The 27,185-nt window shown below is 39.5% G+C and overlaps 1 protein-coding gene across 3 annotated transcripts in view; it reads left to right on the forward strand.

Moving 5' to 3' along the window:
• Window positions 1-27,185, forward strand: part of LIN7A (lin-7 homolog A, crumbs cell polarity complex component) — a 144,407-nt gene that overhangs the window by 40,175 nt on the left and 77,047 nt on the right. For all 3 annotated transcript variants that reach the window (XM_047788358.1, XM_047788359.1, XM_047788360.1), the window contains exon 2: window positions 2,375-2,493. In XM_047788358.1, the coding sequence (XP_047644314.1) occupies window positions 2,375-2,493 (119 nt within the window). The remainder of the gene's footprint in view (window positions 1-2,374; window positions 2,494-27,185) is intronic.

The raw sequence follows: 27,185 nt of genomic DNA on the forward strand, positions 1-27,185 counted from the left end.
CTTACTTTCCTGGATATCTGTGACCCTTCAGACCTGGAATAGCTGTGGGAGCAAGAGCAATGGGCTGTCTCCCATGCCTGGGTCTGCTGGATCAGCGAATGAGTTGCATTCTAGGAACAGCAGATCATGTGTACAAAGTCAGACAGACACGGTACTCTCGGTGTTCTGTGGCAGGTTCCAGAACAGCAAAGACTTTGGATGGCCGACACATAGGATAGGCAGGAGGAGGTTTCCGAGTCAAAAGAGTTCGGTTGTTAAGGGCCTTGGATGTACCCCTAAGGGGTCTGAACTTCACCCTGTAGGCAGTAGAAAGCCAGAGAAGGTGTTATGCAGAGAAATATATATAATAATGAAGTTTATCACTCTGGGAGCAGTGTGAGGGGTGGACCAAAAAAGAAAAACTCTTTAAAGAACAGATAGGAGATATTCCAGTACTCCAGGTAAGAAATAATAAAGGTTTCCATGAGGTAACTAAGCAAAAGGGCTTCCATTCAAAAGGCATCTTGAGATAGAATCTTGCTAATTTCCATGTGGAAGTGAATGTGAAAGATGCCATGGTCTAGCTTGGAAGACAGGCTACGTGGCCATGCTGTTAGTGGAAACACAGCTATAGGAATAGAAGAACCGGAGGACCTGTCATGGATCAGCAGAAACAAATCTGACTAGGAACCATGAGGTTGCAGGTTCAATCCCCGGCCTTGCTCAGTGGGTTAAGGATCCGGCGTTGCCATGAGCTGTGGTGTAGGTCGCAGACATAGCTCAGATCTGGCATTGCTGTGGCTGTGGTGTAGGCCAGCAGCTGTAGCTCCAATTCGACCCCTAGCCTGGGAACCTCTATATGCTGTGGGTGTGGCCCTAAAAAGCAAAAAAAAGCGACTAGAAGAACTAGTTTTAAGATAAAATATAATGTACAGTTTTAAACATGTTAAGACTTACAAGTTACCTGTGGGCATCCAGATAGTCTTTTAAGCAGTTAAAAATGCACAGTGTCCCCATTGTGGCTCAGTGCTAACAAACCCAACTAGTACCCACGAGGCCATGGCTTGGATCCCTGGCCTTTCTTGGTGAGTTGGGGATCAGGCATTGCCGTGAGCTGCGGTGTCAAGTTGCAGACGTGGCTCGGATCTGGCATTGTTCTGGCTGTGCTGTAGGCCGGCAGCTGCAGTTCTGATTTGACCCCTGGCCTGGGAAGTTCCTTAATCTGTGGGTATGGCCCTAAGAAGACTCAATAAATAAATAAAATGACCTTCAACACATTTTCTCCAAGCAATACAAAACCATTCCTGAGAATTTAAAAGCTCTGGTTAAAAAAGACTATGTTTCTTGATACATTAACCTTTGATGTTGTCAAATGAAAGAGGCATTTAAATTAATTGTTAATGAAACTTTTGTTTTGGCACTATCCTAGAAACTGGTAGGTGGGTACATGATGGAATTCTTTTTTTTTTTTTTTTTTTTTTTGCTTTTTTAAGGGCCACACTCCTGGCATATGGAGATCCCCAGGGTTTGAATTGGAAGTGTAGCCTCTGACCTACACCACGGCCACAGCAACGCCGGATCTGAGCCGCATCTGCGACCTATACCACAGCTCACGGCAATGCTGGATCCTTAACCCACTGAGTAAGGCCAGGGATTGAACCCGCAGCCTCATGGTTCCTAGTTGGAGTCATTAACCACTGAGCCACGACAGGAACTCCGTGAAATTCTTCTTTTAGGAAGATAACTTTATTGGTCATATGAAGAGGCCGGAGGAGAAGTGATTGCGGTTGGACAGAGGAGGGATGATGATGACAGTCGGAAATACTGGTGCGGCAGAGACGTGGAGAGAGCCCGCTCACGCTTTCCCTCGTCCGTCAAGTGCTTATTCCCTGTACCCCACCAAACTCTGCGGTTGCGCTGTTGTTACCCCCAAGGAGTTTGTGGGCAGGTGGAGGAGGTGCACATTAATCAAATCATCATGCTAATTAATGTAAAGATGCAGATGTGATTTTAAAAATGGAATGAAAGAAGTCAAACTGAAAAAAACATCCAAGAGGTAAAATCGATCGGTCTCATTTGCTTATGGGGGTGTCGGTATACAGAAGATATGTTTCCTACTCTCCTTTCCTGAAATAACATGCAAACTAATTTGTGTGACAGAAACAAAGATGAGAAATGCCATCAAAGAAGATGTGTTTAGTGACACATTACGTGGAATAGATCTAAATGACCTTTGACCAAAAGATGAGATCAATAAGCTATGAATTATAAATTCTGATTTTGCAATTCAAGTTCACTTATCACTGTCACTATTCAATTGGAGTAATGGTACTTTGGTGATAAGATACAGTTTATTCCATGTCTTTCCATTTTTTTTTGTTTTGTTTTTATTCAGATGTTGCCAGAGCAATTGAATTACTGGAAAAACTACAGGAATCTGGAGAAGTACCAGTGCACAAGCTACAATCCCTCAAAAAAGTGCTTCAGAGTGAGTTTTGTACTGCTATTCGAGAGGTATGACACTAAGATTTTAATAACTATATCCTGCCATATGTCCTGAGTAGAAAAGTCTCTTCCACACAAACAGTTGAAATTGTTGCGATTGTAGTTACATCTTATCTTTCTGTTTTTAACTGCTTGGATGGATGATAAAATATAGTTTAGTCTGCTAAATTCAAAAATTAGAACCAGTTAGGATTTATGGATTCATATAAAACCAAATGTTGATCTTATGGTCCCAATGAGTGAAGTGACGGCCTCAGCAGGTGACTTTAACCTGTAGTCTAAACTGTTCAGTGTCACATGAAGTCATCTGGAGATTCAGGTAGAAATAGTCATAATTAACAGGGACTGAGCTTTTCTTAAAAGACCTAAGTCTTCCACAGGTAATCTGGAAGAGTAACCTCCTACCGACTGGGTTATCCAAACATTTCTGTCCAGGGCAATAACGGCAAATTGAACAGGCTGATATGCCCTTCAACAAATCGCTATAATCCTTTCCTGGTTAATGGTTTCCAGAAGCCTGATGTGAAACAAGTGTCTTTAAAATGACTATTTGAAAATTTTTATTGACTGCTGGTGGAACTGACTATGCAATTAACGAATTTTACTGGTTATAAGATAGTTCACTTGAAATATATATATTGTTTTATTTAGTAATCCCATCCCCTCTTCCCTATCAGGTACTAAATAATAATTCATTAATTAGAACCTCAAGTCCATATATCCAGCCTACTAGAAGTCCCCAGTAATGAATTACCTACCAGCATCGTCTCCAAAGCCAGCTGAACATAATGGCTTCTGGGAGTTTGTTCTAACGGAGGGCATATACCTCTCAAGGAAAGTTTATATCAACCTCCCTTCCTCTTTGAAACTCTGCTGTGGTTAGTACATAGTCTAATGCCTCAGCAGTGCTAGTTTGTGAATTATCACTAAGCGAAAAAAACTCAGGGAACTAAAGTAGAGACACGCAAAGCCTCTCTCACTACATGCTTAAACCGTAGCTTCCCCTGGCGGTTAATATTTGGATTTTGCTGGTACTTGACTTAGACTTAGACTCTGCTTAAGCTAAATCTTTATCAGATGAAGTTGTTTGCTGCTTAGTTTTTGTTACCAATGAATATGCAGCTTAGGGACATAACCATAATTCTGTCTCTAAGTTTTAATCTGTGAATTTGGCCAAAGACTGAAAGGAAATTTCTCAAAGTGTGTAAGTTCTCAGCCATCACCTGCTCAGGGGGAAGGTATAAGATGTGTGGAAATGCCAGGGGCCTCCTGTCGTCACACTACAGACTAAGGCTGATCCTCTGTACATTCTGTTCTTCCTTCACTGAGTGCTGCTTCCCTGAGATTTGGTGGCTGGTTTTTTATCTTAGGTATATCACCTTTCTACCTTGACAGAACTGACTAAAGAATGGAACCATCAAATAGATCTCTCTGCTCCCTGGGAATCTGGCTTGTGATCCGTGCCGAGCCTCTTCTTTTATGGAACTTACATTCCATTGAGAGAAAAAAATGATGATAAGTAAATATATAACACACTGTCAGAAAGTGACAAGACTAGGAGGAGAAACAGAGCAGGATTAGGGAGTCCAGGTGAGGCTCTGTTCAGTTAGGGTGGTCAGAAAATAACCTGATTGAAATCATGGAGCAAGTCATGTGGATTTATCAGGCGGGTATAGTGTTCCAGGCAGAGGAAACCACAAGCGAAAAAGCCCAGAGGCAAGAGTGACCTTAATTCATGGAAGAAACAGCACCAAAGCCAGTTATGCCTGCGCTGAATAAGGAAGGTGGGCTTCTTAGAGGCGGCTGGAGAGCAAATCACACAGGGCCTCACTGGCTGTGCTAAGAACACGAGACTCTATCCTAAGGATGATAGGAAGCCCTTGGAGAATTTTGACCAGACATGATTAGCTTTTCAAAGATGTTTCTCTGACTGCTGGGAGAGTGCAAGCATCTGTGCAAGAGGAGAGCTAAGAGAGACCAGTAATGAGGTAATGAGGTGGGACCTGTAAGACAGGAGATGATGACAGCCTGGACCAAAGTGGCAGCAGTGCAGGTAGTGGGACGTTGTCAGACTCAGTGTATATGTTTTTGAGAGTTAAGACAATAGGAATTGCAATATCAGCTTATATGGATGAGAGAGAAGAGTCTCCCAGGCTTCTGCAGGCTGGGCTTTGAAACAGTCAGCTGAGTGGTGATATGATGAGATGGGATCTTTGAGGGTAGACCCGATTTGGAGAGGACTGTCCTAGGAACTTCTCGGTGCCTTTCAGCATCCAAGTAGAGAGGTCTGGTAGGCATCTAAGCTTAGGAGAGAAGCTGGTGCCAGATTTGTAAATGTGGTGTACTTATCTGTTCAAATAAATACACACGCCCTTTGATTTAAAGAGTTGGCTAAGGAAAATGAGAATGAGAGTTTTTTAAAAAAGAAAAAATAGGGAGACATTATACAGGTATTATAAGTATATCTTACAAATCTCTTCGTTGGTCAAGCGTGCTCTATGATTCATTAGTGGCTCACGGAAACCTGTGATTTATAAGCAGTTCAGAAATTTCAGAGGGAAAAAAAGATGATATAATCTATCTACCTTATATTTTATACATTTGGAATAAGATCAGTTCTTATGTTCACAGTAATGTCTTAGTAATAATTTTGTTCTTAATAAGGCAATACAGAGAGTTCCCATTGTGGTGCAGTGAGTTAAGAACCCATCCAGTATCTGTGAGGATGCGGGTTCAATCCCTGGCCTCGCTCAGTGGGTTGGGGATTGGCCTTGCTGTGAGCTGTGGTGTAGGTCACACACATGGCTCAGATCCTGAGTTGCTGTGGCTGTGGTGTAGGCTGGTGGCTGTAGCTCCGATTCTACCCCTGTAGCTCCGGAATGTCCCCATATGCTGCGAGTTTGGCTCTAAAAAGGAAAAAGAAAAGACAAGACAAGAAAAGAGGCAATACGTGTTACACAGAAATTGATTTGATCCCTTCCTCTGGGCTAATGTTTTATACTAGTTGCCTGGTATTGTTTATATTTGTTAAGTTTGAGATTTTTATTATTCCTACAATGTTTTATATTAACCATGGGAAGTAACGATAAAGGTAGCCAACATGTATAACAGTTCTAAGTCGTAGAATAATATTGTGAATCCATCTAAGTGAAAAGTTCTGCAGTAAAAATATAAAATAGGAATACGTATTGACAGGTAAACCCACAAGCCTGGAGAGAAAAGTACAACCAGGAAGTATGATGATGTAAGAAGGTGAATACATGAAAATTAAATTTTATTTTACTCCTGTTCTCTTGGGTACTGACTGTTAGCTGGCTTGAAACCTTTGAAGTTTTGGGGTTTTTTTTGTCTTTTTTTTTTTGCTATTTCTTTGGGCCGCTCCCGCAGCACATGGAGATTCCCAGGCTAGGGGTCGAATCGGAGCTGCAGCCCCCGGCCTACACCAGAGCCACAGCAACGCGGGATCCGAGCCGCGTCTGCAACCTACACCACAGCTCACGGCAACGCCGGATCGTCAACCCACTGAGCAAGGGCAGGGACCGAACCCGCAACCTCATGGTTCCTAGTCGGATTCGTTAACCACTGCGCCACAACGGGAACTCCTGAAGTTTTGGTTTTTTATCTAGATAATGTTCAGAATCTTCTGGTTAAATTATTTGGATTTTTCAGTAACACTTGCTAGTTAATAAATACTTTCTAGTATGAAAGCTGTAAATGTTGTTATGACAGTTGGATAAAAGAAGAACTAGAGAGGTAGCACTCTTTGTTGCATTCAGAACAAACTCAGATCCAGGTCACAGCACTGCCAACAAGACTGGAAAGCCCAAGTCATGCTTATGAAGAAAGCAGAACAAGCTATTGCCACGTTTGGTTGTTGTCATGTACACATGTAACAGTAGTTACTGTTTCCGGCTGAGGGAATCCCGTATTTTGCTTTACAATTGGGTGAAACCACTGAATTAGCTCTGAGCGTTATGTGTAGCAATTATATGGGGAGAATAGTTTAATGAAATTGTGTCTTTTAGTGATAATATATGACTAAAAGAGATAAAGTGTTAACTAGTTTTTTGTAATTTGTAACAAAGGCTGACAAAGGTTTTGCTGAGATCAGTGCAGAAATAAGACCCAACTGATACAACTAAGAAAGGCATTGATTTATGAATAAGTTGCACATGCGCATGAATGACAATCCACACACAGTCTTATTCACAGAATACAGATAGTAGTTGGAAATACCTCTCTCTCTCTCTCTTTTTTTTTTTTTTTGGCTGCACTTGTGGCATGTGGAGGTTCCCAGGCCAGAGATTGAACCTGCACCACAGCAGCGACCCCAGCTACTGCAGTGACAACACTGGATCCTTAACCCACTGCACCACAAGAGAATTCTGGCAGTACTTACTTGATTGTATTATTTTTGCTCACTGATCGTACAGGGGCCTGATTAATAATTAAATTCCACCTATCTGTGCAAGTAATTTTGAAATAAATGGCAGAGAAATGGGATGATGTGTGATGCTGTTTTCCACAATGAGAGGTACTGGCTGACAAAAGAATGTTCGCATAAATTCTTGAATGAGAGACGAAATTTAAAAATTTTGTGGTACTGCTACTCGCAGTAAAAATCATTTCTGCCATTTTAAGTGGCTTCCTCAAATTTTAGTTGGTCACTATATTAATTAGCTTGAATGACCCAAACTTATAAAGTAAAATATAAGGAAAAATAAGGGTTGAAAGAAAAGGATATTAATTTTTATTTTATAAACGTTGACTTTAGAATAAGGGTTTTTCCTAAGAGGATTGAATTACAGTTCAAATCGCTCAAGTTCAAATTGCCGAGAGATGGACTTTTTCCCAGCCCTTCCTGTTCTTCGTGCCTCGGTGAAAGAAATCAATAGTACATGAATGGTCATATTTTAAAGAGGACATCTAATTTCCACCACAGAGTATCAAAACATTCTTTCTGAAACTAAAATAATAGAAGAACACAACGTTCGCCATCTCTTTACTGTGACTATCTTCCAGGTTTTAAAGCACTCGAGCTTCCCGCTTTCCAGAGCGAGGTGCTCCCTGGTCTGGGGTGCTCTCTGGGGCTGAGAGAGGACGGTGGGGAAGACTCGCTCCTGCATCTGTTTATGCCTGCGATTTGCGTGTTTGAGCCAAATATGCAGAATGACATAGTTACTAAAAACTGCCTTCCGTGGCTGATCACCAGATAGTATGTGTTGGTATTTTCTAATATACCAACTACAGAGTTAGAAAATAAAACCAACTCTGTATAGAAGCTCTCATTCTGTGATAACGGATGTTGAAAAATACCCCAGTTCGTCTCTCCTTCTTAGCACGTGTTACAGTTGGGTGTCCCCATCCTCCTCCCAGCTACGTGTGGTTGTGACAACTGCCTTGGCTAAGGAAGTGTGCGTAGAAGCCATGGGTGCCACTTCCTTGTGGAAGCCTTTGAGTCAGTGCATTATTTGCCATGTTCCCTTCCATTTTTGTCTGACGAGTGATGTTTTGTAAGATAAATGATCCATCGGCCTGGATTGCAGAGTGAGAAAATGAGACATGTAGGTTTTAGCCAATTCTTAATGAACATGTAGGCTCAGCAGGAAATCTTTGGTACTCTAAGCCCCCAAGATGTTGGGGTTCTTGAACCGCAGCAAAACCCAAGCTATCCTGACTGATGCTGAAACAGTCACGAAACCAGACTTACCTTGGAAAGATGTTATAAGCAGTATCAAACCCTTTTACTGCTGTAAAACAAATTTTTTTTTGAAAAAAAACTGTGTATTTATGGTAGGCTGTGATAATTTTATTTTATTTTATTTTTTGGCTGTAGCATGCTTAATGTGCAATCTCAGCTCCCAGACCAGGAATTGAATTCTGGGGCTCAGCTGTGAAAGTGCTGAGTCCTAAACCACTAGGCCACTAGGGAACTCTCTCTGCTCCCTTTTTTCTTTTTAAATCTTTTTAAAACTTTGTAAAATTGGTAACCAGTGTAAGTACCAGCGCTTGTTCGGTGGTTCACCAATTTTTAAATTCCGAGACCCTTCGCTTGTAGATTTTGTATGCTTCTAGGTTATCTCCCATTTGCTCCTACTCTTTTTTTTTTCCCTTCCTGAAGATAGAGCTCATTCACTTTACAGCGTCACCCCCCCCATCTAAGTCTCATGCTATTTTTCATAAAGGGGTTTCTTTGTCTTATAGACTTAAAAGTATAATCAACAAAGAAGAAATAGTTGGAATGTGTTAGTCTGCTATTAAGAGCTCTCAGTCTCCAATGAGATTCTTTATTTTTTCCCCCTAGAGGCATGTAAAGGTTGGGAATTATCACCCCAATGCCTCCCACCAGTTACATGTGTGAAGTGTCATCGTGAGACGTTTTTTCGGATCAGAGGGAGCAGCAGAGTCATGAGAGCAGTATTGTAGTCAAGTCCACCATTGCTCAAATCCCCACATAGTTACTTGTTTTTGACCTTTCTCAAATGTCATTTTTCAGTTTTTAATAGTGGGAGTACCATCAGTGTTGAATCTGGTAGCCAGTCATTACAAAATCAATGAATGCTGTTATTATTAAAGAGTAGTGGAGTCCAAAATATCACTCAAGATGGTATTTTGGTAAATCAGGAAATGGATAGCAGATGGGAAGAGAAGGTAGTTTTCTTTCGACCAGATCTAGGAAACCCCCTAAGACTGAAAGGCATAGGCATCGCCACAGCCCATTCAGTGCTCCTCCGTCCTCAGTCACGTGGGTCACAGCGTTACGGCCCCAGTGCTTGTGCTTGGTGATGTCCTGAGCATCACCTTAATTTACCACGTGGGTGAAAACACAGCAAATGTAATCGGCTTTATGAGAAAGCTAATGGTTTGGTTGTATGATAGCATATAGATTTGTAGTTACCTTCAGGAAACATACGCTTGGATTAGTAGTGTCAAGGTGAGATGAACAAGGTTACAGAGAAGGAAAAAGAAGAGTTGGAGGAGGGGAGAGTGAGAGGGAATGAAGGTAAAAATGGAGAGAGGGAAGGAAGAACGGAAAAAGGAAAGGAAAGAAGAGAAAGGAAGACAGCGAGGCACAGGAAGGAAAGAAGAAGGAAAGAAGGCAGGCTGGTTGATGCTGACTTACAGTGTAATGTCCTGCAATGGAAATAGACGGAACATTACATGGCGTCAGAAAGAGAACTGACAGTGGAGCCAGACAGCCTGGGTTCAAATCCGCGCTTGGCCACTTAATTATGTGATCTCTTGCAGGTTACTTAATCTCTGTGATCTTGGTTATGTTTAACTTTTATTTTTTAAACATAACTTCCTGGTACTGGGGGAAGATTAGATCAAATGAGATATAAAGCATAAAGTCCCTTGACTGATGGAGTACATTAGCTAGGAGAGTCAGTAGTTAAGAAATGGTACCTATTCTGGTGACTTTAGTGACAACACAAAATTTTAATATGTTCTAATAGAAATATCAGTTACATGGAGTTCCCATTGTGGCACAACGGAACGAATCTGACTAGTATCCATGAGGATGTGGGTTCTTTCTCTGGCCTCTCAGTGGCCCAGGGATCTGGTGTTGCTGCGAGCTGTGGCGTAGGTCTCAAACATGGCTTGGATCTCGCACTGCTGTGGTTGTGGCGTAAGCCGGCAGCTGTAGTTCCATTTCTACCCCTAGCCTGGGAATTCCCATATGTTGTGGGTGCAGCCCTAAAATGCAAAAAAAAAAAAAAAGGGAAGAGGAAAAAGAAAGAAATATTAGTTACAAATGTGGAAAAAATAGTAGTTCTATAGTTATCAATCATCCAGGCAAATGTAGGAATTTTTTTTTTGATAGGAAGACCTACATTTTAAGAAAGATGTAGATAATCTGCATTGGTTTTAGAATAATTCAACACAGTAAGGAATCTGGAAACCTGTCATTTGAGACATTAATAACAACAGAGGCTATTTGGTCATATTTTAGATTACTTTAGAACAAGAGTTTTTAACCTAAGGTCATATGTAGGCTTCATGTTGTAGGCGAAGTAAGAGCAACTACGTATATGATTTTTTTTGTTTCCTTTATATGAAAATTTTTTCATGGCAAAATATGATTTGAATGTTTTACTTTAAAAATGGATTGAGTGGCATGAATTCATTGTGTAAAATTTTTTGTTTCCTTTATATGAAATTTTTTTCATGGCAAAATATGATTTTAATGTTTTACTTCAAAAATGGATTGAGTGGCATGGGTTCATTGTGTAAAATTATCATCCTTATCATATAATGGCATCTAGAGTGGCATTACATACACCAGAATGAACAAAAATGTATCTGGCCTTATGCTTATGCATATCTTTCTCTGTTCATATTCAGTTTAGCTTAAGTTAGCAGATGACAAAGAAAAGAAAGCTTGGTGGCTCTTACATTTCCTTGATTTAATTTGCATTGCTAAATGGGACGGGGCACAAAAGCCAGACTGTTTCTTCTGTGATAAGTTTCCTGCCAACAAGGGCATGAAGTCAAGAAAGCTTATTTTTGAGCATCTTGACAATACGTCACACAATACAGAATTTTTGTTTTCTACAGAAAAAGCTCAATTTTTTTAAAAGTGAAAATTTACTAAAACTTATATTTGCCCCAGTATGTCTTGACGCATTTGCAAGCAAAAGGAACCATAAAGATTGGAGAAAGCAAGAGCAAATCCTGTACTCTAGAAATGTTTAAACTAGTGGGTTGCTCAGAGCAACAACAGCAACGAAATGAAGAGTGCCTCTTTCACTTGCTCTAACCTTCTTCTGAACTTTGACATTTTGCTAGTATTTTGGAGCCAGTTATGGTGAAAATAATAGCTGCGCCGTTCCCACTGGCTTACAACTGGGTGAAGACTGAGATTGTTTCAGTAAAGCTCTGATTTTTATCTATCGCATGAATGCCGATATCCATGCGTGTGTACACGCGTGTGCGAGAGCAAGGGAGAGGGAGAGAGGGCAAGAGAGAGAAGGAGGGAGAGAGAGAGGGGGAGGGAGGGAGGGAGAAAAAGGAAGATACCCCTTGGACATTTTAAAGACCAGGTTGTTCCAACAGTGGAACGTTTCTTTGTCAAGCAAAATTCTTACTGGAAGAAAAGCCTTGACACTGTGTGTGCATGTGGAGTATGTATGGAGTTTCTGGATCCAGCATCCTGCGTGATTGCTCTGGTGAAGAAGACAGATGTTCTACTTTTCAAAGAGACTTATTTTCAACATCAGAGTGCGTTAGTGTCAAAGACTCACGGTTATCTTTAAAAGATGCCTTACCTGCTCTGTAAAAAGTGGTCCAATAATTCCACAGTGATAGCCTGGAACCCATATTTTCAAGTTTTTATTTAGAAAGGGAGCAAAATGTGTTCTTTTATTGAAAAATTTTTCTTGGCTTTCCAGAGGGTGTTAATGTGCTTAGTTGAACTTGGGTCAGAAATTTCACTATATTTATTTAAGTAAAAAATGGATGTATCTTAGAAAAAATTGACCAAAGAGGTTCGTTCATGGCTAGATTTTCTTGTAGCAATGTTAGGCCATAACAAGGAGGCTAGTCCTTAGAGTTCAGATTTGCTGATCTTGTAAGGTTGCTGTTGGAAACACCTGCCATTTTGGAGGGAGAGGTGGAAATTTCTGACATTTCCAATGCTGAAAGAAGGCTATCTGTGAGGGAGAGGGAGCTGAAAAGGAGAAAGCCTTGTCACTTTATCCGGGGAGAAGATCTCCAACAACTGGAAAGCCTGCAAGACTCTCTTAAAGGTTACTTCTGCTTAGATGACTTAAATGGAAAAAGGATTCAATCGTCATTCCCTGCTGACAGAGGCTGCATTGTTGATGCCAACCTTTCCAGAAATAACTTCATTTGACTTGAGGATAAAGGGTTTGGTAGAACCTGAATTCAACTTGCAGAGTGTTAGAAAAAGCTCAGGGGTCAGCCTAAGTCTACTCTGCTCTGATAAAGAATTTGACTGCTATTAAAAGTGAGGTGGGCTGCATCTTTGAGCACTTACTGCTGTTAAAATAATAGATGCAGGTTGATTGGTTACCAAACATGACATAAAAATTTCCATGTAAAAGTTCACTCCAAATTTTTAGTTTTTCCAAACCAAATAAAACAGCCTCTTTTTTTTTTTCTTTTTATAGCCACAGCTGTAGCATATGGAAGTTGAGGAGAAGCTGCAGCTTCTGGCCTACGCCACAGCCACAGCCATGCAGAATCCGAGCCATGTCTGCAGCATACACCGCAGCTCACGGCAATGCTGAATCTTTAACCCACTGAGTGAGAACAGGGATTGAACCCAAGCCCTCATGGATACTATTTGGGTTTGTTACCACTGAGCCACAGCAGCAACTCCAAAACAGCCTTCTTACTGAAATACATTTTAAGCAGACACAAAGTTTTCTTTTTTAAAAAAAAAATATGATTTAATTTATAATTATTATGTTTTTCCAGAAACAGCCATTAATTTTTACCAAAAATATGAGTCACATAATCTTTTGCAATAGGTGAAATAACTCAATGTCAAAGGCAAAAAAAAAATGGCATGAACATTTATACACGAGTTTATTTTTCTTGGGATAACACCATAACTTCATTAGAGTCTCAGGATTCCAAGATAATGCCTCTTGCTCCTACCCCTCAAAAAATGAAGGAAACTTCTTAATAAAGGATGATGGTATCATTGAGAAAAACTCCATGATTAGTGCATCTCTACCTCTAAGGTACTTTCAGTTCTATGCATCTGTACAGAGTAGTGAACATTTTTCCTTACATAGATTACATGGAATTATGTAAGGCTGAGCTTGTGTGCATAGTGGAAATATGTGACTCTGAGTGGGGTGGGGAAGATAGATACTATAGGGATTTTTCAACTGATAAAAATAATAACACAAGAAGGTATATTCATTTTTATTGAGGTGTTTTGAGAAAATATAATTTTATCACAGGAAATGACGAAAACAGAATGGCCACATACCTCATTGGAAATAGAATTTGTCAACTATATAGTTCTGTTCCCGCAGTGTTTTCAGAAAGAAGACGCACTTTTTAACAGTGTGAGGAGTGTTTGTAACGTTGACATGTCACTCTGTGGTAGCAAGAACAGGTTTGTGTGGCAGGAACCGTCCTGGCCTGTAATTGCACTAATGGGTCATTGATCATAAAGATACCTAAGCAGACCGTTACAAATAGTCTGTAATCACTCTGAAGGCTGATAACATGACTGTTGGGTAAATACTCAGCTCCAGCCTTTCTGTTGGCTACTGCAAATGATGAAATAAACAGTACATATTTCCAGAAGCTTGTAATTACACATAGTTCACCATAATAGAGACCGCAGAGTAGGTGTATTTTATATCAGTCTGATAAAGTGAACATTCTGTCTTCTGTTGAGATCATAGGACTGGAAATCAGAACTTCTATTTTTGGCCCCATGGATGACGTTTTCCCCTTGGTGAACAAGTCATTTAACCTTTTCTTGCTTCGGTATTGCCAACACATGTGGAGACAAGTCCATTTGTACAAGCCAGTATAAAATGGATGTAAAGTTACACATCAGCAGTGCTAACCAACTTGCTGTTATCCCCGAGTGTGATTTGCACATAGAAAAGGAAGTGAAATTAGTATCTCCTAAAGTAAAAATATATGCAAGGCAATATTTTAATTTCCTCCTGCCTTCATTTTTTTCCCCCTTTCTTCCCTCCTTCTTTTCTTCTTTTTCTTTCATATAAGATTTAGGGCTGAAAACAGACCTCTACGTCTTATATTCATCATTTCCTTGATTTTTATGTAGTCTGAGTGCTTGTGTATTTTCCTCAAGCATTTATTTTAATTGTGTGTTTAAAATGTTATAAAAGGGTATACTGATGAACTCTTTGGGGATCTTCTTTTTCTCTTAATATCATAGTGCTAAGATTCCATCATATTTTGCGTGTGTGTGTGTGTTACCGTGGTTCACTTGTTTTGACTGTTGTGGTATTCCATTGTGGAAATATACCACAGTGTATTAATTCACTCTCCTATTGGTGAGCATTTGAGTTGCTTCCAGATTTTCACTGTGATCATTGCTGCTAACATACATGCATTTTTATTAGATGACTTAAGATGTCCCTTGCATGTGTATGTAAATGTGTAAGTTCGGAATCCTAAGATAAGAATGTTCAACTCTTACCAAACTGGCTGCTCACCACTCAGAAGTCCAGACTTGAGAGGCAGGTGTTGGTAGAAAGGGAAGGTTGCTTTATTCAGGGTGCCAGCACCTGGAGAGAAGGCAGACTCAGGTCCCAGACCAACTCCAAAAGTTCTGATCAGCCATGACATTTTTTTTTTAATTTTATTGAAGTATAGCTGACTTAAATGTTGTGTTAATATTCAGGTCTACAGCAAAGTCAATCAAGTTATACATATATCCATTCCTTTTCAGATTCTTTTTCCGCATAAGTCACCACAGAGTACTGGGTGATTTTCCTGGGCTGTAGAGTTACTCATCCATTCCACCTTTAGTAGTGTGTGTATGTCAGCACTAACCTCCTGATTAATCCTTCCCCACAACCTTTCCCCTTTAATGACCTGAAGTTTGCTTTTGAAATCTTTGAGTCTGTTTCTATTCTGTGAAGAAGTTCTTTTGTATCATTTTTATTAGATTCCACGTATTAGTTAGATTCCATATATTGGTGATCTCGTATGATACTTGTCTTTATCTGACTTACTTTACTTAGTATGATAATCTATAGGTCTATTCGTGTTGGTGCAAATGGCATTCTTTCATTCTTTTTTATGGATGAGTAATATTCCATTGCATATATGTACCACATCTTTTTTATCCACTCCTTTGTTGATAGACATATAGGTCACTTCATGCCTTAGCTATTGTAAATAGTGCTGCAGTTAACACTGGAGTTGGGGGAGATACATGCATCTTTTTGAATTACGATTTTCTCTAGATAGATGCTCAAGAGTGGGATTGCTGGATCGTATGGTAGTTCTATATTTGGTTTTTAAAGGAATCTCTATACTGTTCTCTATAGTAGCTGTACCAATTTACATTCCCACCAACAGTGTAGGAGGGTTCCCTTTTCTCCATGCCCTCCCCAGCATTTATTGTTAGTAGACTTTTTGGTGATGGCCATTCTGAATAGTGTGAGGTGATACCTCCTTTTAGTTTTGATTTGCATTTTTTTAATAATTACTGAGGTTGAGCATTTCTCTAATAATTACTGAGGTTGAGCATCTTTTCATGTGTTTTTTGGGGCCATCTGTCTGTCTTCTTTGGAGAAATGCCACGACAGTTTTTAAAGGAAGAAAGGGGAAGGAAACTCAGTGAATCACTGAGGTAGGAGGTTGGATTCTGCATCACGCTCCATTACATACACACTGGTTGACTCCTCATTATCTTTATTTAGATTATCATTATCTTATTTGCCCGCTTTGTCTGCCTAAGGATTGGTAGGAGGGCTACTTAATTTTCATTCTTCTTTAAATCTAGGAAAAAAAGTAACATGTAAGGCAAGACATGGTGTGTATTCAGGAGAGCATATGTCAGGAGTTAGGTTAAATTGCCTACTGATATCATTTCTATGGTTTGATTTAAGAGGAACAGGAATGGGCAAGCAAAAAAAGGGGCAGAAAAGCTGCTTACATAACTTTAAGAGATAATGCCAGTTTTTAAACTTGTTTGCTCTAATTTATACCCTAAAAGGGGGAGGGGGAGGGAGTGGGATGGATTGGGAGCTTGGGTTTAATAGATGCAAACTATTGCCTTTGGAATGGATTAGCAATGAGATCCTGCTGTGTAGCACTGGGAACTATGTCTGGTCACTTATGATAAAGCATGATAATGTGAGAAAAAGGAATGTATACCTGTGCTTATAAATGGGTCACCATGCTGTACAGCAGCAAAAAAAAAAAAATGTATTGGGGAAATGAAAAGAAAAAGAAATAGTGCATCTACATTACTTCCAACACGTGGCATGAGACATTTAAACTTTTACCAATTGAATATACTAAAATTGTATCTTGTTTCAGTCATTATTTGCAATTAATTGATCATTAAATTCTTGAATATCCCTGCTTGTGATTTTCAGCCATATATGATTGTTTTTCTGTGATACACCCATTCATGTATTTTTCTATTAGTTTTTGTTTACATATATGTGTTTCTATGATCTTATTATCCATTCTTTATTATTTTATATATAGTGAATATAGTCTTCTACTTTATAATTTGTCTTTAAGATGTCTTATAATTGTTAATTTTTAGATATTCACATGGATCTTCTTTAAAAATAAGCAATGCTTTTTTGGTATCTCACTTCAGAAATAGTTTCCTTCCCCAATCTCTAAAAGATAATTACCTATATTTTCTACTAAAAGTACAAATTTTGTTTTTCAAATTTATGTCCTTCATCTGTCTAGAGTTGATTTTGTATGTAGTGTGAGGTAGGGATCCAATTTTTGTTTTTTATACACACACACACACTCATATACATATTTCCAGCTCTATTTATTAAATAATCCATAGTTTCCTCCTTGATCTGTCACATTAGTGCACACGACAGACTATGCACATGGATCTGTTTCTGGGTTTTCAGATTAACTGGAAAATTTATCTATCCTTTCCCATTAATTCCTTCCTTATCTCCTTTGGGAAATCCAAGGCAATGAATATTGGAAGAGGAGGAGCAGGGCATAGTTTTAATTCTAGCTAGTTGTGATCCTAGCTTTTATTTCGTTAGGAGGTTTGTGTTTACTGTGCTTGTAAAAGTAAATTAATAAGAGCAAGACATTCATGGATCAGTGGACAGTGATGAGTATGTGCCATAAATGAAAAATGATGATAATTCCTTTTCTGTTCTTTGCACCTGAGGTCTAAGGAGGGAAGAAAAAAAATAGCCCAATGTTCTTAAACAGAGAATAGTTCACATTCACTGTCTGTAGGTCTCTTTCTATTTCTTTCATCAAGGTTAATTAAGGTTTAAAGTCATCTATCTTACTAGGCTGAAAGCAGAGAATGTCTGTTTCAGTCATCACAGTAAAATTAGCACCTAGCACTGTGTTTGCCAAATAATGAGCATTTAATAAATATTTGTTGGATGCGTGAAGAAATTCATTAAACGACTCATTTGCATTAGTAGACAAACATATTTGATTTTCATAAGTCTTGAATTTCAAATGGAACTCTGAATTCATACAGATCCTGGACAAAACAATAACACCTCTAGTTCAGAATAAGATCTTACAGTAAAATGGCTTTCAACTTCAAAGGTGATTGTAATTAGAGCCAAAATCTTATTTACATTTAAAAATTGCTTCCAGCTTTGATAACTGACCTGTAATTAGAATCAAATTTGCAAGGCTCTTTATTTGCATAAATAATATATGTTGGTATGAATGTGCAGATGTGTAACCCATGGGTTCTCATTTAGTAGATATATTTGATCCAAAATTAAATCATATGTATAGGGTGTAAAAGGAACCTTAGGAAGTGCCTAGTCCTGTGCTTCTTACCTTTGGAGAGTTATAAACTTCTGTGGGATTCTGGTGATTGTGAATCTGGTGAAATTACGGCGCATTTTTCACAAACTATGTATATATGCAAATATTTATTTTAAAATTCAGGGGCTGGTAAATCCTTTGAAATGGATCTATTTGGCATCTTTATATAAGTATCACCTCTTAATTTTACAGATGAGAAAATAAGATCTGAAACATTTTTACATGGTCTTTCAAGCTACTTAGTGCCTGAATTAATACAGAATCAAAATCTCCTGAATCCTAGTCTAGTTCTGGTTCCACTTGTTAAGGACAGTGGCGAAAACAGAACATTCTAAAATGTGGAGACAGGGAAACATTATTTCACTATTTATTGGTAATGAGTTAAGATAATTGGAAAATTGCATCTTTGTTCTATTTCCATAATTCCTATTCATATCAGTGTTCCATGTATACCAAGATCATTATTTAAAATTTCTGCTTCTAGTTCTTTCTTAGCCTCATTTAACACAAGACAGTGTATTGTGTTTTCATCTTGTATTGTATCATATATTTGTTTTCAAGATTTCCAGAAGGCAGCATAAAAAATTAAGTTACTAATTATTGTATCGTTGGCATTCTATCACCAAAACAATTATGACATTTACAGACAATTTCAACCCCTTCTACAATAGTTTAGGGTCTTGGGTTGATGTACAATATTGTATTAGTTTCAGGTGCACCACATAGCAATTTAATACTTTTTCTACTCCATACAAGGTTATAAAATAGGCTCTCCTCGCTGCCTTACACATTGCATTCTTGGAACTTAGGTCTTTTACGGCCAGTGCTCTCCACCTCCACCCCTCTCTACCTGCGTTGTCCATCACCCCACCGCTCCTCCCTCTGGTCGCCACTGCTTGGTTTTCTAGATCTGTGAGTCTGTTTCAGTTTTAATGTGGAATTTTAAGACCAAGCTTTATTTAGCAAATGTGTTTCAGAATCTACCACAAATGTGCATGTCTCTTCACACGTGTCCATAGTTCTTTTCTTAGTAAGTTAGCTCTGGAGCCAGGGGAAGCATTTCAAGCAATAGCTTCAACTTGAGGGAAAAGGCCTGCTCTCCTAGATTACAGGCAGTCATCTTCCAAAACTGCTTTGTCTTTCTCCTGTCTACCTGTTGGCCATATTATGAGAGACTGCACTTTTTTTTTTTTTTTTCTCATTTGAGGGCCACACCTTTGACATATGGAAGCTCCCAGGCTAGGGGTCAAATCAGAGCCTCCACCACAGCTGCAGAAACACCAGATCCCAGCCACATCCACGACCTATACCTCAGCTTGCAGCAATGCCGGACCCTTAACTCACTAAGCGAGACCAGGGATCCAACCGAATCCTCATGGATACTAGCGGTTCCGCATACTCAGTGGTTCTTAACTTGCCGAGCCACAGTAGGAACTCCCTGAGACAGCAAGTTTTTATTAAGCCTCACAGTTGGAAACTTGCAGACTGCGTTTCCTCCAGGCTGCTCTTTCTCACACTGTACCACTTTCAGCAGTAGTGCATCCCAGACTCGGCCTATTGGTTAAAGTCCAGCTAAAGTTACTGTGCTTTCCATCCCCGAATTGCTAGCAGCTGGAGGTGCAGTCATCGAATCCAGCCCTACCAGTTCACAGGCAAGAGACGGCAGTCATTTTTTAAAGGTATCGTTCTCAGTTTCTCAGGGGTTACTCAAAGACTTAAGTAAATATAAAAATCAAATAAACAAAGAATCAATCAAGCAACAACAAAAACAGCACAACAAACCACTTACCTTAGAGTCACTGAGGGAGGAATTAGGGCCCGGCAGACACACCTACTATTCTTCCCCTCAGTCTTGCTTCTGGAAGAGTGAGGCCAATTGCCAAGGACATCAGTGACAGAGAAATCATGGAGGTTAGGAGAGCCCACAAAGTGTCACCTGGATGACGATGGATGATGTGTACATTTCTGTGTGAAATGAAATGATGTCCCTCTTTTTTTTTTCTTTTTTTTTTTTTAATTGGTGTTTTTTCTTTGGGCCACACTCAGGGCATACAGAAGTTCCCAGGCTGAGAGTTGCATCTGAGCTGCAGCTGCTGGTCAGTGTCAGATCTGAGCCGCGTCTGCAACCTACACTGTGCAGCCCATGGCAACGCAGGGTCCTTAACCCACCGAGCAAGGCCAGGGATTGAACCTGTGTCCTCGTGGTTACTAGTTTGGTTCTTTACCACTGAGCCACAATGGGAACTCCGATGTTCCGCTTTCTTTAAGGTCGAGAAAGGAAAAGGGAATTAGCCCGTCTGGGATACCCAATAGAATAAATTCTCTCTCACTGATTTCCTTGAGAGCATTTTCTTTACACACCTTGGTACATAAGTTCTAGGTCCTATCCACTTGGAAATATCAATAGGCATGCAATCATACAAAGATGACCGCGTTATGACACATCCTTCTAAAGAATACTCAGCGACTACTCAGTTCCCTATTCTGAGAACTGTAAACCCATGTGGAGTCAATATGGGATCGAGTACTGGCTGTGCAGAGAAATTGAATGCTACCTCCTGGAGTGTCTGATTAGAAGAATATTCGTTGAATTTTCTCTATGACCACCTGCTTAATTGCCAGATACTTTTTGACTCCAGAAAGTAAATTATAGTTGGATTCTATTAAAATTTCTTTGAGAATCATTCAATTTCCTCACAGATGGACAGCAATTACTTCTCTGTCCAGGTAGAGATGAACCAACTACCACGGCACATTGAAAGAACTGAGATTTCCAGACATTAGCTAAGTAAATTAGACTTTCCTAAACAGGCTATGAAACAGGTCCTTCCTCCAGAAATGACAAGGATGTGTATCACTTATATTTTACTAAATAATATAGCCAAATAATAAGATTAGAGAAAATTCAAGGACTTAGAAAATTATAAAGGCACTATAACAGTACACCAGAACCTCTTGATAATGAAATAATAAACACTTAAATGTTTGAAGATAGTCCCGTGAGAGGACAGTAATTTATTAATTACTGTGGGTGAAGTGTTTGTCATTATGAGTTACTCAAATCACATTGTTGATATTTTATGCAAAATACTTTATCAAGCATAGGCAGTAGCTCAAACAATAGTTAAGAAGAAGAAATTCATTTAGGATGTTCATTTGCCTTATTAATTGTGTCAGATGATTACAGCTGACGAGGGAATTTTAAGATGTCTATGACTTAAGGACTGAAAGTTACAGAATCACTGAATCATACTTGATATTCAGATTTTCATCTTAAAATAAGTTTGGGTAATAAAGAGTCGGTTTAAAATATGATTCAGTCATCATGTTATAAAAATAAAAACAAAAGATTTACTGATATTGTAATAATGGCTTTATACATTTCCAAATACAAAGATAGATTGAAAAGTCCACATATTTGAACATGTGACCACATATATGAATTTTTCCCAGTTTGATTTCTAAGCGATGATAATTGGACCCTATTAGGCTATAGCTTAAAAAAAAAAAAAACTCAGACATTTATTCTATCTTTATTTAGCTGGTTTAATGACCTAATAGTGAGAAAAATAAATATTGACTAATGTGATTATACTTCATAAAATATTTGTATCTACAGAAGATAAAATAATGTTTTCCTCTTATTGAATTCCCACTGATACAAAGGTTTACATTTGTTCCTTTATTAAAGGATTCCAGAACATTTTTGACCACCAACTTGGAGGGATGTTTTACAAGGGATGCTTAATTAAATATGAGTTTCCAAGAAGATTATCATAAGTTAATTATCTGCTTATTTTATTTAATACCAAATGTTCAGATGTTTATAAATATCGATTTCCTTTGAGTAAAACAGCATTTAAAATTGTTAAAGACAAACATATACTTATTAAAGTATATTTCAGTGTCTTCGGTATGGATATACATACTAGCAACTAAAAAAACATGTAGCAGGAGAGTTTTCCTCAATGCAGTGGCTAATTTGAATATATAAAATAATTTAACTGGACCTAAAAGCTGTTGCATTGGAGGTAAGCTTGTTGACGTGCTCTTTACTAATAGAGAAATAACCTTTTAGAGATGTCATTTCAGACACTGCAATTCAATATACATAATTTTATTTTAATGTAGCCAGTTATATAGAAAATAAACAGGCTCTCGGGGCCATTTCCTGTTTCCTATGCTCCATCACCTTTCCTTTCCTTTGGCCTCTAAAGATCAAGTAACCAGTAACCACATATATATATATATATTTTTTTTTACATTCTCCTCTCTCATTGCCTCTACCTTTTAGTGTGTGGAAGAGGAAAAGAAGCTGAATAGGTAGATGTATTCTCACCTTACACACATACACAGTTTTCAGCCTAAGGTTTCTTAATTCCGTATGTGACAATGGCTCTTTTTTTTTCTTTTTCTTTGATGTAGTGGTTATTCGTTTTACCACCTCGAGGCTTAGCTCATTCGATGGGAATGCTTTTGTCATCTAGAGTAGAATTTTCCATTGACGTTTCCTAAGGTACACAAATAATTTCTTAGAATCTCTTTTTTTGCTGCTAAAAATGCTACAAACACATCTCACCTACGGTTTTCGTGGATAACGGTAAATTAGGCCAGAACTCGTGAATCTGAATGTACCTATGATAATGCAGCAACCATGTTTTCCCCCATGCAAAGAAGTACCAGTTTCAATAGGCCACTCGTACCTGGAGCTCTTGGTGAAGTCCTGGCTCAGCTACGCACAGTCGGCCATCGCTTTGGTCCAGCTGAAAGTTGGAGCATTTCCTCCTCTTCATGATGTCTAGTCGCAAAGACGTTGTCTTTCTTCGGGGCCTCCCAGTGAGCCGCAGGTGCTGGGGCCAGTGTCTTTGATGACAGTGATCATTTATTACTTCGGTCCTCTTTCTGTGCGCCCCACTTCTTTTTCTTTCACAGCAGCTGCTTGTTCTCCATCCTCTGTGCAGGACTTGTGCAGTTTTTTCATCAGGGGAATGGCAGCATTGATTCATCTTTCTTTCCTTTGGAGAGGAGAATCTATTTACACTGCTAATTCCTCTCAACTCCTCAGCTGTACCAAGTAAGACTGTGCGCTGAACCTTTTAAAAACACTATTCAGGGAGTTCCCCCCATAGCACAGTGGGTTAAGAATATACCCATAGCAGCTGGGAGTTGCTGCGAAGGTGTGAGTTCAGTCCCTGGCCAGATGCACTGGGTTAAAGGATCCGGCATTGCAGCATCTTTGGCTCCAATTCCATCCCTGCCCTGTCCTGGAGACTTCCATACGCAACAGGTGCAGCCATAAAAAACAAACAAAAACCCCACCATTTTTGTGGTCATCCTGAATTGGAATATTTATTATTACAGTTTCCTGGCAGACGGCTCTGTCTTGAGGAAGGACCAGCTTTTTCTAGTAGGCACAGAAGCACCAATTGTGCTGAGTATAGGACTGGCTTTCTCTTTACATATTCTTTATCATGTTGTGTATTTATCGCAGAAGGGCAATGCATGGACCTTGACATGCTAAGAGAGACGTCAGACCTATTAGAATTTAGTGCTTCTTGGAGCCTTACAACCAGCAAACTGCCTCTCCCTGATGTAAATATCCTCATATCTTTTAACTTTCCTTATACAGCATGGTATCCCTTCCTTTCAGTCATCTGGTTACCTTCCTCTCCATGAAAGAACTCCAGATTTGTGAGACATGCTTACTGGAAGTAGTTGAGTCTCTTAATTTTATATTTCATATGATTGGTTTATATGCAACCCTGTCATATAACTCATGTCCACTTACTCTTGGGACCCTATGGGCCAGATACAAGAGCATTAAAGGATAACCTTCTCTTAGACCGAAAAGAAGAAAAATTGCAAAAAAAAAAAAAAGTATTACTTGAGGGATAACTTAGCTGAGTTATGCTCTTAGTAGCTATATCGTCATTTAAATTTCTAACAAAACACATGCTATTGTATGGCCATCTACTTCTTGGAATCTTCCGAAACATGTTTATTCAGTGAAGTGATTTCCAACAGTTTTCAAATTAAGGATACGTCTATTCTAAGGACACCTGAGAGATGAATTTTAAAAAAATTCAGAAGGTGCCAGCAGACATGGTTTTCAGCCTAAACGTCTGGGAGTATTTACCAGGCTCATCCCGTGGTGCTTTGGTGGAGTGCTGTGCCCTCTGCCTGAAGATGACTCCACCCACAGCCAGGTGAACCGTCTGACCACACAGTCTGAGTTGAGGAGAAGGGCTGACACTTCCAGGTATCCACAGAGCTGCCTCCCACCAAGGCGTCCTCTCGTTCAGATTGAACGCTCTCTTTATTTAGGTGTAACCAGAAAACATACACATCTTAAATACCAAAGGGAGTTCCCATGACGCCTTCACTTCAGCTTTGTAGGCTTCTGCTCATGTGTCTTGTGAGCTAGAGACGTTTTTTAGGGGGGGAGGTCATGATTAAAATACCTTGGTTTAAATTGCAGAATGCTGTTTTCCTGTCTCTTCCCAAGCAAAAACGTAGGCCACCTTGAGTTCACTTTGTGCTCCGCCTTGCAGCCTCTTGCTGGCAATTGTGTCATTGTTTAGGTGGGTGTCGCATACTTACCTGTCTTCGTTATGTGTCAGGTGTAGAGCAGTTGAGATGCCGTGGACACTGGAGGACACTCTCTGCTCTGGGATTGCCTCAAGGGTGTGCCTCTTCTGCTACCTGACAGTGACTATGGGTGATAGGAGCTCCGTGTGAAACCAGCCCAGAGGCAGGTACTCATCTCCAATAATCTTACCCAATAGGGTGTATGTGCCCACTTAGCTCATTAAAGCGGAGCAGTAGGTATGCTGAGCAGTGTGGCGGGTTGGCATTTGCTGTTGGAGGACAGTTAAATGAGATACTAGCCACTTCTTGATTTCTGAATTCATTAGTTCCTGGGAACGTTGACCCAAATGCTACCAAAAGACAAATAATACACTGCTGCGAAGAAAGGCATAACTCCTTTCAGCTTCTTTCCTCTCTTAGCAGCAGGGCTCGTGTCTCTTTATCCTTGAGTAGACAAACACTGACATGTTGGAAAAACTTTGTGAATGCTTACCTTGCTCCTAGGCAGATGGCTTCCCATAATTACTGGGACCCTCTGGTGGGAGGCAGCTTCAGTTTTATCGGAGAGAAGAAAGGCTACCAAGGTGCCATCAAGTTGCTAACTATCTATTATTTCACTACAGGGACTTCAAATAGCTGTTTCCATCCTTCCCTTGCTCTGCTGTCAGTGTAGTAGCACTTTGGAGATAAGTATTTTCCTGCAGACTGTAAATCTGAAATATACTTAAACAAAAATTGAAATGCTGCTAATATGTTAAATTGGCAGTAGAGAACACACAGCGAAAATTATCTTACACATTTCTGGGTGTGAAGGGAAGAGGTTACAAATACTAGAAAAGTGGAAATGGAAAAGAACTGAAATTCACTAAGTAATACCTTACCTCCAAGGAAGCAGGCTCTGAGAATGGGGTTTTTTTTTCCAGTCGCTATTTCTCTGCGCCCTGCCATCTTCATGCTTTCTCATTTTTATGGAGCATGATGTTCACATAAAGAGAGGAAGGTATAAAAGAATGCGCAGAAGTTTTTCCTAAGAGGAATCCTACCCAGTTATCCAAATAGGCTGTGGAGTAGCATATGGACAAAAGGAACAGAGAAGATACTCCAGCTTTCTGACCAAACAGCTTCCCTTACTTGGAACCAGAAGAAATATGATTTCATCCAGATGCTTTGACCCCCACCATGATTCGGGGAAGTGCCTCTAGGCTCAGCTGGAAGGGTAAACCTGATGGATGGACTATAAGGCAGGTGCCACAGTGTCATCCCCCTTGTGAGTGTTTTAGTTTAGCAGGGTTGGGAGGTGACCCTAATCTAGCCAAGGTGGCATGAGTTAAAGTCTAACAACAGGCTTCTGAGAAAGATTTGATGCTATTAAAAAGAGACATCAAGGAGTTCCCATTGTGACTCAGTGGTAACAAACCCAACTAGTATCCATGAGAACATGGATTCCATCACTGGCCTCTCTCAGAGGGTTAAGGATCTGGCATTGTCTGGCATTATATAAAGATAATTCTCTCTTTTCTATTGGATGTTGTCCTGTCTGGATATAATTTTTGGAGCTCTAGCAGCCATTTGAGGACTACAAAAGGAACAAGCCTCCAAAGACAAAGCTGACATTCTGACCACCCCAGAGTGAAAAGCTGAGTCCTTAACAGCACGATGCAGTCTCTGAACTGTCTAGATTTGCCTTACCTTGAAATTTCTTACTAGCTTTTCTCAGTGCTTGGCCCCATGGTTCCCAAGCTTTGCTGCACAAGAGAATTATCTGGAGCACTTTTAAAAATCCTAATGCCCAGCTCTCCCCCCACTGCAGTTTGATCAGAATGTTGGGCTAGGAAGCCGGGCATCAGTATATTTTAAGGCTCTCCAGGTGACTCCATTCTGCAGCACCGTTTGGAACCATCTGGGCTGAGCCATTTTGAATTATGTCTTTTGTTATTTCCATCTGAGTGCTCCCTAACTGAAACAGCAGAATTTAAATTAAAAAAAAAAATTGAAGCTAAAAACCTTATGTGTATGGGTAACTACACTGGAACAGAATAATAGTAGGAAAAGCATAATAAAAAGTCAGAAAAATGCTTTAATAGTTTTCAAAAGGAACTTTAAGTCAGTTACTGAGTAATCTAATTGAACCATATTCAAATGTAATCAAGTACCTACTACTCTTGATAGAGTCGCCTTACTGATTATTTCCGTTTATAAAGCTTTGCATTTAATAGCCTGAAGTTTAATTTATGTAAAATAATTAAAGTGAGAGAACCCTTTCATCTGTGTTAAATTTAATCTTTGAAGACTATGTCTACATACAAATATTGGCTCTTATTATATATAATTTCAAGAAAGGAAGATGCATTATTTGTGTTCGCTATTACAGTTCCTCTCAACCACACACACATACGCACACACACTTTTTAAAAAAATCCCTGGCAGACTAGATTAAGGCCTTCGGATACCTTAACTCCTTCCTTGGCCCGTGGTTATAATGACATTGGACTTGGGATACCGTCTAAGAAATGGCCATAGTGACTTATACTCCACATGGGCAGGCATAGGCAACCATCCTAACAGCTTATGGCGAATTGTGACTCACCCACTTTACAGAAGAAGCATTTTCTACTCTCTAGAAGGCTGCA

Source organism: Phacochoerus africanus, chromosome 7 (assembly GCF_016906955.1).
Source record: "Phacochoerus africanus isolate WHEZ1 chromosome 7, ROS_Pafr_v1, whole genome shotgun sequence".
Lineage (NCBI taxonomy): Eukaryota > Metazoa > Chordata > Mammalia > Artiodactyla > Suidae > Phacochoerus > Phacochoerus africanus.